This window comes from Phyllobates terribilis, unplaced genomic scaffold (assembly GCF_046119375.1).
Source record: "Phyllobates terribilis strain yellow unplaced genomic scaffold, ASM4611937v1 Scaffold_9__5_contigs__length_417890890, whole genome shotgun sequence".
NCBI classification, from domain to species: Eukaryota; Metazoa; Chordata; class Amphibia; order Anura; family Dendrobatidae; genus Phyllobates; species Phyllobates terribilis.
Genome location: NW_027362769.1, coordinates 186,952,927 through 186,968,809, shown reverse-complemented (window position 1 = coordinate 186,968,809; position 15,883 = coordinate 186,952,927). Strand labels below are relative to the sequence as shown.

The 15,883-nt window shown below is 50.6% G+C and overlaps 1 protein-coding gene across 2 annotated transcripts in view; it reads right to left on the bottom strand.

Moving 5' to 3' along the window:
• Window positions 1–8,335: 8,335 nt before the first annotated feature.
• Window positions 8,336–15,883, bottom strand: part of SLC15A2 (solute carrier family 15 member 2) — a 77,541-nt gene continuing 69,993 nt past the window's right edge. For both annotated transcript variants that reach the window (XM_073647516.1, XM_073647515.1), the window contains 7 exons: window positions 15,109–15,246; window positions 12,073–12,119; window positions 11,732–11,836; window positions 11,186–11,279; window positions 10,606–10,758; window positions 9,643–9,747; window positions 8,336–9,559 (listed from right to left, as the gene is read on the bottom strand). In XM_073647516.1, the coding sequence (XP_073503617.1) occupies window positions 9,356–9,559; window positions 9,643–9,747; window positions 10,606–10,758; window positions 11,186–11,279; window positions 11,732–11,836; window positions 12,073–12,119; window positions 15,109–15,246 (846 nt within the window). In that variant the 3' untranslated portion in view covers window positions 8,336–9,355. The remainder of the gene's footprint in view (window positions 9,560–9,642; window positions 9,748–10,605; window positions 10,759–11,185; window positions 11,280–11,731; window positions 11,837–12,072; window positions 12,120–15,108; window positions 15,247–15,883) is intronic.

The window sequence follows — 15,883 nt, the reverse complement described above, 5'->3', positions numbered from 1 at the left end:
GGGCACATACTTTCCTCCATATTAATGTCTATGGATGTAGATGAGGACAGAGAAGCCCCTGGAGGTGGATGTGGGGGGCACATACTTTCCTCCATATTAATGTCTGTGGATGTAGATGAGGACAGAGAAGCCCCTGGAGGTGGATGTGGGGGGCACATACTTTCCTCCATATTAATGTCTGTGGATGTAGATGAGGACAGAGAAGCCCCTGGAGGTGGATGTGGGGGGGGCACATACTTTCCTCCATATTAATGTCTATGGATGTAGATGAGGACAGAGAAGCCCCTGGAGGTGGATGTGGGGGGCACATACTTTCCTCCTTGCAGTGTATATACTTGTATATCGGTGTCAGGAGCGGGTGATGCTTGGACCTGTCGTGGCAGTGTTGGGTGCGGTCCGGCCCCATTGTGTCCCCTTGTTGGGTACGTGCCGCTCTCTATGGGTCGCTGCCATCTTCGCTTCAGTTGTTTTGTGATTTATGTCGTCTTTATGGCGCGGACACGGAGGGTAATTTATCGTCTCGGCTTCTTTCTGCATCGTCTCCTGATGAAATCGATCATTTCTTTTTCCTCACTTCTGGTTCGGTGCCAGTGGGCACAGCGCTCGCCCACCACACAGGTACCCGCACCGTGTGCACAGGCTCCATTCACCCGCGAGCAGCTCCAGATATGAACACTTTTACATTCCTGTGTCATCGGCTCCCTGTCTCCTGAAATACTCTGTGCTACTGTGGACCTTGCTCTATTCACTATATACAGTGGCTATATACAGTGGCATGTAAAAGTTTGTGCACCCCTGGTCAAAATTCCTGTTATTGTGAACAGTGAAGCAAGTTGGAGATGAAATGATCTAAAAGGCCTAAAGTTACAGATGACACATCTCCTATTTCCTTTGCAAAAAAATTATATATTTTCATCTTTTACATTTTAAAATTGCAAAAAGGAAAATGGACCAATGCAAAAGTTTGTGCCCCCTGCATGGTTAGTACCTGGTAGCGCCCCCTTTTGAAAGTATCACAGCTTGTAAACGCTTTTTGTAGTCAGACAAGAGTCTTTCTGTTCTTGTCTGAGGGATTTTCCTCCATTCTTCCTTGGAGAATTCTTCCAGTTCTGTGAGATTCCTGGGGCGTCTTGCATGCTCTGCTATTTTGAGCTCTAGCCACAGATTTTCAATGATGTTCAGATCAGGGGACTGTGAGGGCCATTGTAAAACCTTCAGCTTGCGCCTTTTGAGGTCGTCTATTGTGGATGGTGACGTGTGTTTAGGATCATTATCCATTTGTAGAAGCCATCCTCTTCATCCTCTTTTCATCTTCAGCTTTTTTACAGATTGTGGTATATTTGCATCAACAATTTGTTGAAATTTCATTGAATCCATTCTTCCCTCTACCCAGGAAATGTTCCCCGTGCCATTGGATGTAACACAACCCCAAAGCAGGATTGATCCACCCCCATGCTTAATGGTTGGTGGGATGTTCTTTTCCTGGAATTCTGTGCCCTTTTTTTTCTCCACACATACCTGTGATCATTGTGGCCACAGAAATCTATTTTACCTCATCGGTCCACAGGACTTGTTTGCAAAATGCATCAGACTTGTTTAGATGTTCTTTTGCATATTTCTGAAGCTGAACTTTATGGTGAGGAAGCAGGAGAGGTTTTCTTCTGATGACTCTTCCATGAAGGCCATATTTGTGTAGGTGTCTCTGAATAGTAGAACAATGGACCACAGCTCCAGAGTCTGCTAAATCTTTCTGAAGGTCTTTTGCAGTCAAGGGGGGGGGGTTCTGATTTGCCTCTCTAGCAATCCCATGAGCAGCTCTCACTGACATTTTTCTTGGTCTTCCAGACCTTATCTTGACCTCCACTGTTCCTGGTAACTGACATTTCTTAATTACATTTCGAACTGAGGAAAGGGCAACTTGAAAACGCTTTACTATCTTCTTATAGCTTCTCCTTCTTTGTGGCCTCCACCATTGTCAGAGCTCGGCCACTGCTTAGAAGAACTCATGGCTGCTGTGTTTGGCAGAAGGTTAAAGGAGGGTGAGGTTTAATAAAACTGGAAATTTTCATCACCAACCAGGCCTAACGATGATAGTGAAAAAGTCATAACCCTAACAGGCTGATTAAGGTCTGAAGCCTGGGTCAGTTATCTGAGCATACACATCTCCTAGGGTGCACAAACTTTTACATGTCACTGTAGCTTTCAGTCTGTGATCAGTACGTTTGTATCCTGAAATACTTTGTGCTGCTGATGACTCTTCTCTTACCGCTGTATGTCTGTCACCATCCACAAGATAATCACACCCATCTCCTGGAATACTCTGTACTGCTGCTTTTTCCCCTATGCAACCCTCACTACGTGACACCTGTTTCCTTAAACTCTTCTGAATATAAACCTGAATCTGTTCACTGTCAGCAAGCAGAGATGTAGAGAATGATGAGGGATTAATGCACAAAGTCCATTAGGTGGTTGCAGAATTTTGCAGGGAGTGGGATGATGTATGTAACGCTGGGAGCGCCGTAGCCTCAGAGCTGAACTCCGCGGTCAGTATTTAATCATGGATTTTGCTCCGTTGTTTGTTCCATCACTGACATCGACAGGAGGCAATTTCTCCAAAACGTCTTCTCTCTCTTCTCTCTGCACAGCGGAGCGTCGCTCTCATTAATCGCTGAGGGTTTGTTCCTTTGTCTGCTGCTGCCAGCAGGTAAACCCGACCTTTCCGTGCGGTCACTGCGATTCATCAGAATATTGCGGAGCCTCGAGCAGATTTATGAGGCCGAAATTCTAGTCGCTTCTCCTGGCAACCAAATATATATCCTGACGCTCGAGAAGCAGCGTACAGAGTGGAGCGAGGGCGCGTACAGAGTGGAGCGAGGGCGCGTACAGAGTGGGGCGAGGGCGCGTACAGAGTGGGGAGAGGGCGCGTACAGAGTGGGGAGAGGGCGCGTACAGAGTGGGGGGAGGGCGCGTACAGAGTGGAGCGAGGGCGCGTACAGAGTGGGGCGAGGGCGCGTACAGGGTGGGGCGAGGGCGCGTACAGGGTGGGGCGAGGGCGCGTACAGAGTGGAGCGAGGGCGCGTACAGAGTGGGGCGAGGGCACGTACAGAGTGGGGCGAGGGCGCGTACAGAGTGGAGCGAGGGCGCGTACAGAGTGGGGCGAGGGCGCGTACAGAGTGGAGCGAGGGCGCGTACAGAGTGGAGCGAGGGCGCGTACAGAGTGGGGCGAGGGCGCGTACAGAGTGGAGCGAGGGCGCGTACAGAGTGGGGCGAGGGCACGTACAGAGTGGGGCGAGGGCACGTACAGAGTGGGGCGAGGGCGCGTACAGAGTGGAGCGAGGGCGCGTACAGAGTGGGGCGAGGGCGCGTACAGAGTGGAGCGAGGGCGCGTACAGAGTGGAGCGAGGGCACGTACAGAGTGGGGCGAGGGCGCGTACAGAGTGGAGCGAGGGCGCGTACAGAGTGGGGCGAGGGCACGTACAGGGTGGAGAGAGGGCACGTACAGAGTGGGGGGAGGACGGGTACAGAGTGGGGCGAGGGCGCGTACAGAGTGGAGCGAGGGCGCGTACAGAGTGGGGCGAGGGCACGTACAGGGTGGGGAGAGGGCGCGTACAGAGTGGAGCGAGGGCGCGTACAGAGTGGGGCGAGGGCACGTACAGGGTGGGGCGAGGGCGCGTACAGAGTGGAGCGAGGGCGCGTACAGAGTGGGGCGAGGGCATGTACAGGGTGGGGCGTGGGCGCGTACAGGGTGGGGAGAGGACGGGTACAGAGTGGGGCGAGGGAGCGTACAGAGTGGGGCGAGGGCACGTACAGGGTAGGGCGAGGGCGCGTACAGGGTGGGGAGAGGACGGGTACAGAGTGGGGCGAGGGAGCGTACAGAGTGGGGCGAGGGCACGTACAGGGTGGGGCGAGGGCGCGTACAGGGTGGGGCGAGGGCGCGTACAGAGTGGGGGGAGGGTGCGTACAGAGTGGAGCGAGGGCGCGTACAGAGTGGGGCGAGGGCACGTACAGGGTGGGGCGAGGGCGCGTACAGAGTGGGGCGGGGCGCGTACAGAGTGGGGCGAGGGCACGTACAGGGTGGGGCGTGGGCGCGTACAGGGTGGGGAGAGGACGGGTACAGAGTGGGGCGAGGGAGCGTACAGAGTGGAGCGAGGGCGCGTACAGAGTGGGGCGAGGCGCGTACAGAGTGGAGCGAGGGCGCGTACAGAGTGGGGCGAGGGCACGTACAGGGTGGGGAGAGGGCGCGTACAGAGTGGGGGGAGGGTGCGTACAGAGTGGAGCGAGGGCGCGTACAGAGTGGGGCGAGGGCACGTACAGGGTGGGGCGAGGGTGCGTACAGAGTGGGGCGGGGCGCGTACAGAGTGGGGCGAGGGCACGTACAGGGTGGGGCGTGGGCGCGTACAGGGTGGGGCGAGGGCGCATACAGAGTGGGGCGAGGGCACGTACAGGGTGGGGCGAGGGCGCGTACAGAGTGGGGCGGGGCGCGTACAGAGTGGGGCGAGGGCACGTACAGGGTGGGGCGTGGGCGCGTACAGGGTGGGGAGAGGACGGGTACAGAGTGGGGCGAGGGAGCGTACAGAGTGGGGCGAGGGCACGTACAGGGTGGGGCGAGGGCGCGTACAGGGTGGGGAGAGGACGGGTACAGAGTGGGGCGAGGGAGCGTACAGAGTGGGGAGAGGGCGCGTACAGGGTGGGGAGAGGGCGCGTACAGAGTGGGGAGAGGGCGCGTACAGAGTGGGGAGAGGGCGCGTACAGAGTGGGGCGAGGGCGCGTACAGAGTGGGGGGAGGGTGCGTATAGAGTGGGGGGAGGGTGCGTATAGAGTGGGGCGAGGGCGGGTACAGAGTGGGGCGAGGGCGCGTACAGAGTGGGGGATGGGTGCGTATAGAGTGGGGCGAGGGCGCGTACAGAGTGGGGCGAGGGCGCGTACAGGGTGGGGAGAGGGCGCGTACAGGGTGGGGCGAGGGCGCGTACAGGGTGGGGAGAGGGCGCGTACAGGGTAGGGCGAGGGCGCGTACAGGGTGGGGTGAGGGCGTGTACAGGGTAGGGAGAGGGCGCGTACAGAGTGGGGCGAGGGCGCGTACAGAGTGGGGAGAGGGCGCGTACAGGGTAGGGAGAGGGCGCGTACAGAGTGGGGCGAGGGCGCGTACAGAGTGGGGAGAGGGCGCGTACAGGGTGGGGAGAGGGCGCGTACAGAGTGGGGAGAGGGTGCCTACAGGGTGGGGAGAGGGCGCGTACAGAGTGGGGTGAGGGCGCGTACTGAGTGGGGAGAGGACGCGTACAGGGTGGGGAGAGGACGCGTACAGGGTGGGGAGAGGGCGCGTACAGGGTGGGGCGAGGGCGCGTACAGGGTGGGGAGAGGGCGCGTACAGGGTGGGGAGAGGGCGCGTACAGAGTGGGGTGAGGGCGCGTACTGGGTGGGGAGAGGACGCGTACAGGGTGGGGAGAGGGCGCGTACAGGGTGGGGCGAGGGCGCGTACAGGGTGGGGAGAGGGCGCGTACAGGGTGGGGAGAGGGCGCGTACAGAGTGGGGTGAGGGCGGGTACAGAGTGGGGAGAGGGCGCGTACAGGGTGGGGAGAGGGCGCGTACAGGGTGGGGAGAGGGCGCGTACAGAGTGGGGCGAGGGCGCGTACAGGGTGGGGAGAGGGCGCGTACAGGGTGGGGAGAGGGCGCCTACAGGGTGGGGCGAGGGCGCATACAGAGTGGAGCGAGTGCGCATACAGGGTGGGGAGAGAGCGCATACGGGGTGGGGCGAGGGCGCGTACAGAGTGGAGCGAGGGCGCGTACAGGGTGGGTCGAGGGCGCGTACAGGGTGGGTCGAGGGCGCGTACAGAGTGGGGCGTGGGCGCGTACAGGGTGGGGAGAGGGCGCGTACAGGGTGGGGAGAGGGCGCGTACAGGGTGGGTCGAGGGCGCGTACAGAGTGGGGCGAGGGCGCGTACAGGGTGGGGCGAGGGCGCATACAGAGTGGGGCGAGGGAGCGTACAGAGTTTGGCGAGGGCGCGTACAGATTGGGGAGAGGGCGCGTACAGAGTGGGGCGAGGGAGCGTACAGGGTGGGGCGAGGGAGCGTACAGAGTTTGGCGAGGGCGCGTACAGAGTGGGGCGAGGGCGCGTACAGAGTGGGACGAGGGCGTGTACAGAGAGGGCCGAGGGCGCATACAGAGTGGGTAGAGAGCGCGTACAGGGTGGGGAGAGGGCGCGTACAGAGTGGAGCGAGGGCGCGTACAGGGTGGGTCGAGGGCGCGTACAGGGTGGGGCGAGGGCGCGTACAGAGTGGGGCGAGGGCGCGTACAGGGTGGGGCGAGGGCGCGTACAGGGTGGGGAGAGGGCGCGTACAGAGTGGGGCGAGGGCGCGTACAGGGTGGGGCGAGGGCACGTACAGGGTGGTGCGAAGGCGCGTACAGGGTGGAACGAGGGCGCGTACAGGGTGGTGCGAGGGCGCGTATAGGGTGGGGCGAGGGCGCGTACAGAGTGGGGCGAGGGCGCGTACAGGGTGGGGCGAGGGCACGTACAGGGTGGTGCGAGGGCGTGTACAGGGTGGGGCGAGGGCGCGTACAGGGTGGAACGAGGGCGCGTACAGGGTGGTGCGAGGGCGCGTACAGGGTGGGGAAAGGGCGCGTACAGAGTGGGGCGAGAGCGCGTACAGGGTGGGGCGACTGCGCGTACAGAATGGGCCGAGGCCGTGTACAGAGGGGGCCGAGGGCGCGTACAGAGGGGGCCAAGGGCGCGTACAGAAGGGGCCAAGGGCGCGTACAAGGTGGGCCAAGGGGGCGTACAGAATGGGCTGAGACCGTGTACAGAGGGGGCCGAGGGTGCGTACAGAGGGGGCCGAGGGCGCATACAGGGTGGGGCAAGGGCGTGTACAGGGTGGGGAGAAGGCGCGTATAGGGTGAGCTGAGGCCGTGTACAGAGGGGGCCGAGGGCACGTACAGGGTGGGCCGCATACAGAGGGGGCCGAGGCCATGTACAGAATGGGCCGAGGCTGTGTACAGAGTGGGCCGCATACAGAGGGGGCCGAGGCGGCGCCTCCAGCAGCTCATGGAAAAATTAAAGGTGAGAAGCGGATCCTTACAACACATGGTGCCAATATTTCAACTGAACTCCCATCATCCTCGGCTGCTACTCATAGGTAGTTCTGCAAGTGAAGACTGTAATGCTTTATGGCACTGCTGCAAAATTGCATGCAGTAAGAAAGGGGGCGATAGCATAATTACTCAGGGGGCACTATCTGATGGTTCAGGGTAGAGCGCCCCTGTAAGGAAACCTTTACGTTTTACGCCTCTTTTCCTCATTGATCTCCGCTGCGGTTATCTCGCGGCTTCACCTTCTCCGAGTATTGACCTTCTTCCCCGTCGCTCGGATCCATCCTCCGATCCCGTATGATCTCACAATCTCGGGCTTTTTTGATTTTCTGCCTTTTTTTTTTTTTTTTTTTTTTAATAAACTTTATTTGATGAGACAGAATATTAATGATAACATTTGACAACGTGATATCAAGCACTGAACAATCAGAAATAAATCAGGATTAGCATTTTTGTAATCTTTGATTCTTTTTATTTTTTCTTACAGCTTTTATCTGAAGATATAATCGAATAAACCCAATCGAGAGCCCAGACGTTGTTACCTCTTTCTCTTACATAATCCCCCCAGTCTCTCCCCCTTATTATATCCTAAGTCTCCCTAATGTCCCTCCTAGTTCTTCAGCACTGGACCCAGACGTATATGATACATATAGATACGTCTCCATTATCTGGGGTCTCCTGACAGGGTGGATAAGAAACGTTTTATCTTGTGATAGATTATCAAAGGTTTTAATGTGTCGGTTATTTCTGATATCTGAGGAGTTTCTTTTTCTAACCAATTTCTTAACTACTAAAAGTATCACAGGAATCATGTTAGGTCCAAACACTTTTCCTCAATATCCAAAGATATAAATTGAGAAAGACAAGACTGTGGGGTTTGCGGAATTTAACTTTCCAAATTCTTCCTCTATATGAAGTAGATACATTGGATAGGCGGCAGCATTCCCACAGGGCATGTCATAACAACGCGTTTTGGGCATCTGGATAGGAAAGACTAAATGCCGAGATGGCTTTGTGCAGCAGCTTACCCCCAATTCCTCTCCATCGCTCATTGTTCTCTTTCTCTTTTCCTGGCTCATCAGTATTTTTTCTGATAACTCTGAGTTATTGATATAATTTCTAGTTGGGATAAAGTTATTTGCTTTCCATGTGACCTGCATTTTCTTGTGTAGACGGCCATAAATAACTGATAAAGAATCGTATCTGGAGCCTTTACCTATCAATCAATCAATCAATCAATCAATCAAAATTACTCTTTTTTTCCACCTTTCCCAAATCTTTTATTAACAAACTGTAATAAGGAGTCGCCTGTTAGTTTTGCAGAATTTGGTGATTTCCCAAGTTCTATAGAGAAGACAATTCCCGCCAGTTCATCCTTCTGCCTTCTTCAGTCTTTAACAAATCTTCCGGTCTCTGAATTCCCTTCTGCTTCCGTTCTGTAAATCGCTTCTTTTGATTTCCTCGGACAAAAACTGGATCCTTCAATATCCGGATATACTTGGACACGGAACGGAGCTTGTACATTTTCTTATGTCTCTCCATGTATCTGCAGCGTCTCTAAGTTTCACCTGTGATTGGATTTCTGTGGATTTCTAATGTAGTAACATTCGTAATCGTCGGGGCGGCCGATTCTCTTTCCAATGGTGTCATAGAAAAATAGTCCCATTAATCCGGTCCCTGATACATTTAGTGCGGGCAGATAACTCATCGCTCTGATAAGGGGCGTCTGTGTCCCTCCTCCTGATTTCTGGAGACATTTTATTATATGATATTCTTGGTCTTTCTTGTGCTGCAGGAATTTTACAAAAACTGATTGTAACTTTTTAACATCTGAATATTTCAGCATTAAGCGTCTAGTTTGCAGAGGATACAATAATCATTTTTCATCAGATGCATTCTTCCTAAAAGAGATAATGTTCATCTTCTCCGTTTGATTTTCTGCCTTTATTTATACACAGTATAATGTATCACAGTATTTATGGTAATGTACATGAATTACGACAGCACGGACCCCCGAGCGCGGCCCGGACCCCCGCGCTCCTCTGATTATAGGTGGTGAGACTGTCCAAAGTGCAGCAATCGGCCCCACGTGCCTTGATTGTTTGTGCTTCTAAAGTGGCATAAAATGGAGATTAGCGTCCCGGATAAGCGTCAATTCATTGCCAAAGTTCATCATAAGGAAGAGCTGAAGGAGAATCTCCGAGCCGGGAGGACGCAGCAATAAACATCACTAATCACGAGCCCCGAGTCCGCAGCGTCTGCCGCCTCCGCCCCTCTAGATCTTCGTCTTCTTCTCCACCATGTTCATATCTTGATTCATTTCGAAGAAGTCGGGGATCTTCTTCTTCTCCTCGTTCTCGTCCTTCTCGTCCTCGTCCTTCAGGTCGTCAGGATTTACAGGGATGTAGAAATAGCCCATAATGGAGAAGATGATGCTGACGGCGATCAGGAGAGCCCCAAAGAGGATGAACTCCGCCCACTGCGGGGTGAGAAACACGCGGTGTCAGTGCGCTGGGGTCTCCTCTGCTCGGTGCAGGGGCCCTATGAGTTATATCCTCATACCTGTTCCAGGGATCCAGCCTGGGCGACAATCAGTACTATCACGTTCCCAAAAGCGACGGTCAGCAGCCAGCCGGCCTGGAGGACGGACTTCATGCTGGTGGGAGCCTGCGGAGGGGGAGAAGTTACTCGTCTGTTCACGGAATGTTCTAGAGACGTCTGGACCAGTAATAACAGAGATGTAACCCCCCCAAATGTGCAACTCGTCCTGATACGTGGGCCGTCTGCCCCCCGCTCACACCCTGTTTACTGTCAATCTGACGCTGCAAGACCTCGGATGTATGACCACAACAACTACTACTCCCATCCTGAGAGTCAATGATGAGGAGTGGTACGGATACTGGGCGGACTGGCGCCAGACCACCCATAATACAACCCACCTCCAGATCTGAGAGTGCACCCATCTAATCTGATGTGATGCAGGAGCCCGAGGGCCCAGTCCAGCCCGGTGCACCCCAGTCCCGCCCGGTACGCCCTGGTACTGCATGGTACGCCCCGGTCCGGCCAGGCACGGCCAGGTCCTGCCTGGCACGCTCCAGTCCAGCCCGGCACGCCCCAGTCGGGCTCATCACACCCCGGCCCAGCACGCCCCACTCCTGCCTGGCACGCCCCAATCCGGCTCGTCACGTCCCGGCTTGGTATGCCTCGGCCCGGCACGCCCCAGCCCGGCATGCCCCAGTCCCACCTGGCACACCCCACTCCTGCCCACCACGCCCCAATCCTGCCTGGCACGCCCCACTCCTGCCCACCACGCCCCACTCCTGCCCACCACGCCCCAATCCGGCTCGGCACGCCCCGGCTCAGCACGCCCTGGCCCGGTAAGCCCCAGTCCCGCCTGGTACGCCCCACTCCAGCCTGGCACGCCCCACTCCTGCCTGGCACGCCCCAGTCCTGCCTGGCACGCCCCAGTCCCGCCCGGCACGGCCCAATCCTGCCTGGTACACAACCGCTCTTCTGGGCCATTACCTGGGAATATGAGAACTCCAGGCCGGTGACAGAAAACATGACTTCCCCGGCGCTGATCAGGAAGTACTGCGGCACCTGCCACGCCACGTGGAAGCTGTTTGCTGCCACGTCTTCTATCTTGACGACTTCAATCCTTTTATTTGCTTCGTCCCTCTATAAACAACAAAAAATAAACGTCCTACACAGGAATAATGAGGACGCCGTATACCGGAGCGGGGACGGAGGAGGCAGAATATCACCGCGTTCATCTCCTCCCAGGAACCCTAGAAGGAAGGTGCAGCGCCCAGCGTGGGCTGTCGTGCGGCCGTCCCTGCCTCCGTCTACTACATTAACAGGATAGAAGTAAAACAGGAAAGCTACAAAACAATAAAAACTGACAGAAGAGACTTGTGTAGCTGCCGGCTGCCCAAAACAAAGAGAATTCAAAATGGAAGTGCAGCTCTGAAGCACAAACTGCTGCTACAACAAAGTGAAATATTGTGCAGCCAACGGAAGGATTAATGGATTCTGCTTGTATCATGGCCGTCCTGCTATATACAGTGGTGGAGAGAGGAGTCTGGAAACCAAACAGAAAACTTACGCTTCTCAGTACGGCCGTATACGCTCCTCCGAAATCCAGCAGTCCCAAGTCAATGGAGTACTCTGTGTTTTCAATCCAACACGGCGCATTGATCCTGTAGAGAGGAGCAGATGATGAGGGGCTGCACAGCCCAGATACAGGGACCTCCGCCCCCGCCGCTATCACAGCAGTAGGATCTCACTTTACTGCTTCAAATTAAAGATGGAGGATTTTACAACAGCCAGAAAGTGAGACTCTGGAACAGTGCAGTGCATTACTTAGATTTTACTTGGGTGGTCTACAATTGTCTGCGCCCCCCAACTGTATTCAGCCGTTATGTGTATTAGTTTCTTAAAGGGATGGTTCACTTTAACAATAATCTTTTATAAGCAGGCGGTGAGCGAAGCAGTAATGGCATAACGCTGCAGCGGGCACAGAAGTCTCTGCAGTCGGGGCACATCCCGGACCCCCGGACTGGGAATATCTGCAGATTTCCCGGGATATAACGGGGTCCGGGAAGCTCCACGATGGACAATTAATCCTAGAGCCCACCTGGGGGGCACTTACTTTCCTCTCTTCAGTTGGGTTTCTTCTGAAACGGAGCCTGGATCAATCTTGTCATTGTCTCCTCCAATTGAAATGTTGACTGACACATCGAGCATATTGATGAACCTGGAGGAAATGATGACGCTGTCAGGTGTCAGGAAGGATAATGTGCTGAACGAGGGGCGACATCCCTGATTACAGTCACATTCTTTCCTGCTGCCCCGTGTCAGTCTTCACTGCAGCTCTGACATTGTATTCCTGACTTCTGAGGCTTAGAATGAGTAGATGGCAGAGCACTGAGCGGATGGATACATGATGTATACGTGCGGATACAATGTATGGAGCAGGGGAGATGCACCTACCTGACTGATGCCTGACCATTTGATGTTTTCACGTTTCGATCTCCAGTCTAAAAAAGAAGAATCAGTTGTAAATGTCTCAAAATCGACTCCCCCTCCCCCCACGTCTGCAGACGATCAGATCCGCAGCTAAATGGTGGTTCAGAGTCCTGAGGTTGTGATATTCAAAATGTCTGTCTGCTTTCTACCTATGTATAATCAGTATATCACCAGTGTATCACCTCTGTATATTCAGTGTATCACCTCTGTATATTCAGTGTATCACTTCTGTATATTCAGTATATCACCTCTGTATATTCAGTGTATCACTTCTGTATATTCAGTGTATCACCTCTGTATATTCAGTGTATCACCTCTGTATATTCAGTGTATCACTTCTGTATATTCAGTATATCACCTCTGTATATTCAGTGTATCACCTCTGTATATTCAGTGTATCACTTCTGTATATTCAGTATATCACCTCTGTATATTCAGTGTATCACTTCTGTATATTCAGTGTATCACCTCTGTATATTCAGTGTATCACTTCTGTATATTCAGTGTATCACTTCTGTATATTCAGTATATCACCTCTGTATATTCAGTGTATCACTTCTGTATATTCAGTGTATCACCTCTGTATATTCAGTGTATCACTTCTGTATATTCAGTATATCACCTCTGTATATTCAGTGTATCACTTCTGTATATTCAGTGTATCACCTCTGTATATTCAGTATATCACTTCTGTATATTCAGTATATCACCTCTGTATATTCAGTATATCACCTCTGTATATTCAGTATATCACTTCTGTATATTCAGTATATCACCTCTGTATATTCAGTGTATCACTTCTGTATATTCAGTGTATCACCTCTGTATATTCAGTGTATCACCTCTGTATATTCATTGTATCACTTCTGTATATTCAGTATATCACCTCTGTATATTCAGTGTATCACCTCTGTATATTCAGTGTATCACTTCTGTATATTCAGTATATCACCTCTGTATATTCAGTGTATCACTTCTGTATATTCAGTGTATCACTTCTGTATATTCAGTGTATCACCTCTGTATATTCAGTGTATCACTTCTGTATATTCAGTATATCACCTCTGTATATTCAGTGTATCACTTCTGTATATTCAGTGTATCACCTCTGTATATTCAGTGTATCACTTCTGTATATTCAGCGTATCACCTCTGTATATTCAGCGTATCACTTCTGTATATTCAGTGTATCACCTCTGTATATTTAGTATATCACTTCTGTATATTCAGTATATCACCTCTGTATATTCAGTGTATCACTTCTGTATATTCAGTGTATCACCTCTGTATATTCAGTGTATCACCTCTGTATATTCAGTGTATCACTTCTGTATATTTAGTGGATCACCTCTGTATATTCAGTGTATCACTTCTGTATATTCAGTGTATCACCTCTGTATATTCAGTGTATCACTTCTGTATATTCAGTGTATCACCTCTGTATATTCAGTGTATCACCTCTGTATATTCAGTGTATCACTTCTGTATATTCAGTGTGTCACCTCTGTATATTCAGTGTATCACCTCTGTATATTCAGTGTATCACTTCTGTATATTCAGTATATCACCTCTGTATATTCAGTGTATCACTTCTGTATATTCAGTGTATCACCTCTGTATATTCAGTATATCACTTCTGTATATTCAGTGTATCACCTCTGTATATTCAGTGTATGACCTCTGTATATTCAGTATATCACCTCTGTATATTCAGTGTATCACCTCTGTATATTCAGTATATCACCTCTGTATATTCAGTATATCACCTCTGTATATTCAGTGTATCACTTCTGTATATTCAGTGTATCACCTCTGTATATTCAGTGTATCACTTCTGTATATTCAGTGTATCACCTCTGTATATTCAGTGTATCACTTCTGTATATTCAGTGTATCACCTCTGTATATTCAGTGTATCACCTCTGTATATTCAGTATATCACCTCTGTATATTCAGTGTATGACCTCTGTATATTCAGTATATCACCTCTGTATATTCAGTGTATCACTTCTGTATATTCAGTGTATCACCTCTGTATATTCAGTGTATCACTTCTGTATATTCAGTGTATCACCTCTGTATATTCAGTGTATCACCTCTGTATATTCAGTATATCACCTCTGTATATTCAGTGTATCACTTCTGTATATTCAGTATATCACTTCTGTATATTCAGTGTATCACCTCTGTATATTCAGTGTATGACCTCTGTATATTCAGTGTATCACTTCTGTATATTCAGTGTATCACCTCTGTATATTCAGTGTATCACCTCTGTATATTCAGTATATCACCTCTGTATATTCAGTGTATGACCTCTGTATATTCAGTGTATCACCTCTGTATATTCAGTGTATCACTTCTGTATATTCAGTGTATCACCTCTGTATATTCAGTATATCGCTTCTGTATATTCAGTGTATCACCTCTGTATATTCAGTGTATGACCTCTGTATATTCAGTATATCGCTTCTGTATATTCAGTGTATCACCTCTGTATATTCAGTATATCGCTTCTGTATATTCAGTGTATCACCTCTGTATATTCAGTGTATGACCTCTGTATATTCAGTATATCACCTCTGTATATTCAGTGTATCACCTCTGTATATTCAGTATATCACCTCTGTATATTCAGTATATCACCTCTGTATATTCAGTATATCACCTCTGTATATTCAGTGTATCACCTCTGTATATTCAGTGTATCACCTCTGTATATTCAGTATATCACCTCTGTATATTCAGTATATCACCTCTGTATATTCAGTATATCACCTCTGTATATTCAGTGTATCACCTCTGTATATTCAGTGTATCACCTCTGTATATTCAGTGTATCACCTCTGTATATTCAGTATATCACCTCTGTATATTCAGTATATCACCTCTGTATATTCAGTATATCACCTCTGTATATTCAGTATATCACCTCTGTATATTCAGTATATCACCTCTGTATATTCAGTATAACACCTCTCTTCCTATTCTTCCACTTACTATTAAGCATTTGTTATTTTCTACAGCAACAGAATAAGAGGTTTTTGATGTAAGAAGAACGGTGCAGATCTCAATGTTTCCCCGACTGATGATCACCGGCTGTGTATCTGTGATATTCAACTTCAAGTATTCAGGATCCTGCAGAGAAAAACATAACGGTAAACATATGGTATAACCCGGGCATCTCCTGTATATAACTATATATGTACAGCTGGTATAACCCGGGCAACCCCTGTATATAATTATATATGTACAGCTGGTATAACCTGGGCATCTTCTGTATATAATTATATATGTACAGCTGGTATAACCTGGACATCTCCTGTATATAATTATATATGTACAGCTGATATAACCTGGACATCTCCTGTATATAATTATATATGTACAGCTGGTATAACCTGGGCATCTCCTGTATATAATTATATATGTACAGCTGGTATAACCTGGACATCTCCTGTATATAATTATATATGTACAGCTGGTATAACCTGGGCATCTCCTGTATATAATTATATATGTACAGCTAGTATAACCCGGGCAACCCCTGTATATAATTATATATGTACAGCTGGTATAACCCGGGCAACCCCTGTATATAATTATATATGTACAGCTGGTATAACCTGGGCCTCTCCTGTATATAATTATATATGTACAGCTGGTATAACCCGGGCATCTCCTGTATATAATTATATATGTACAGCTGGTATAACCCGGGCAACCCCTGTATATAATTATATATGTACAGCTGGTATAACCTGGTCATCTCCTG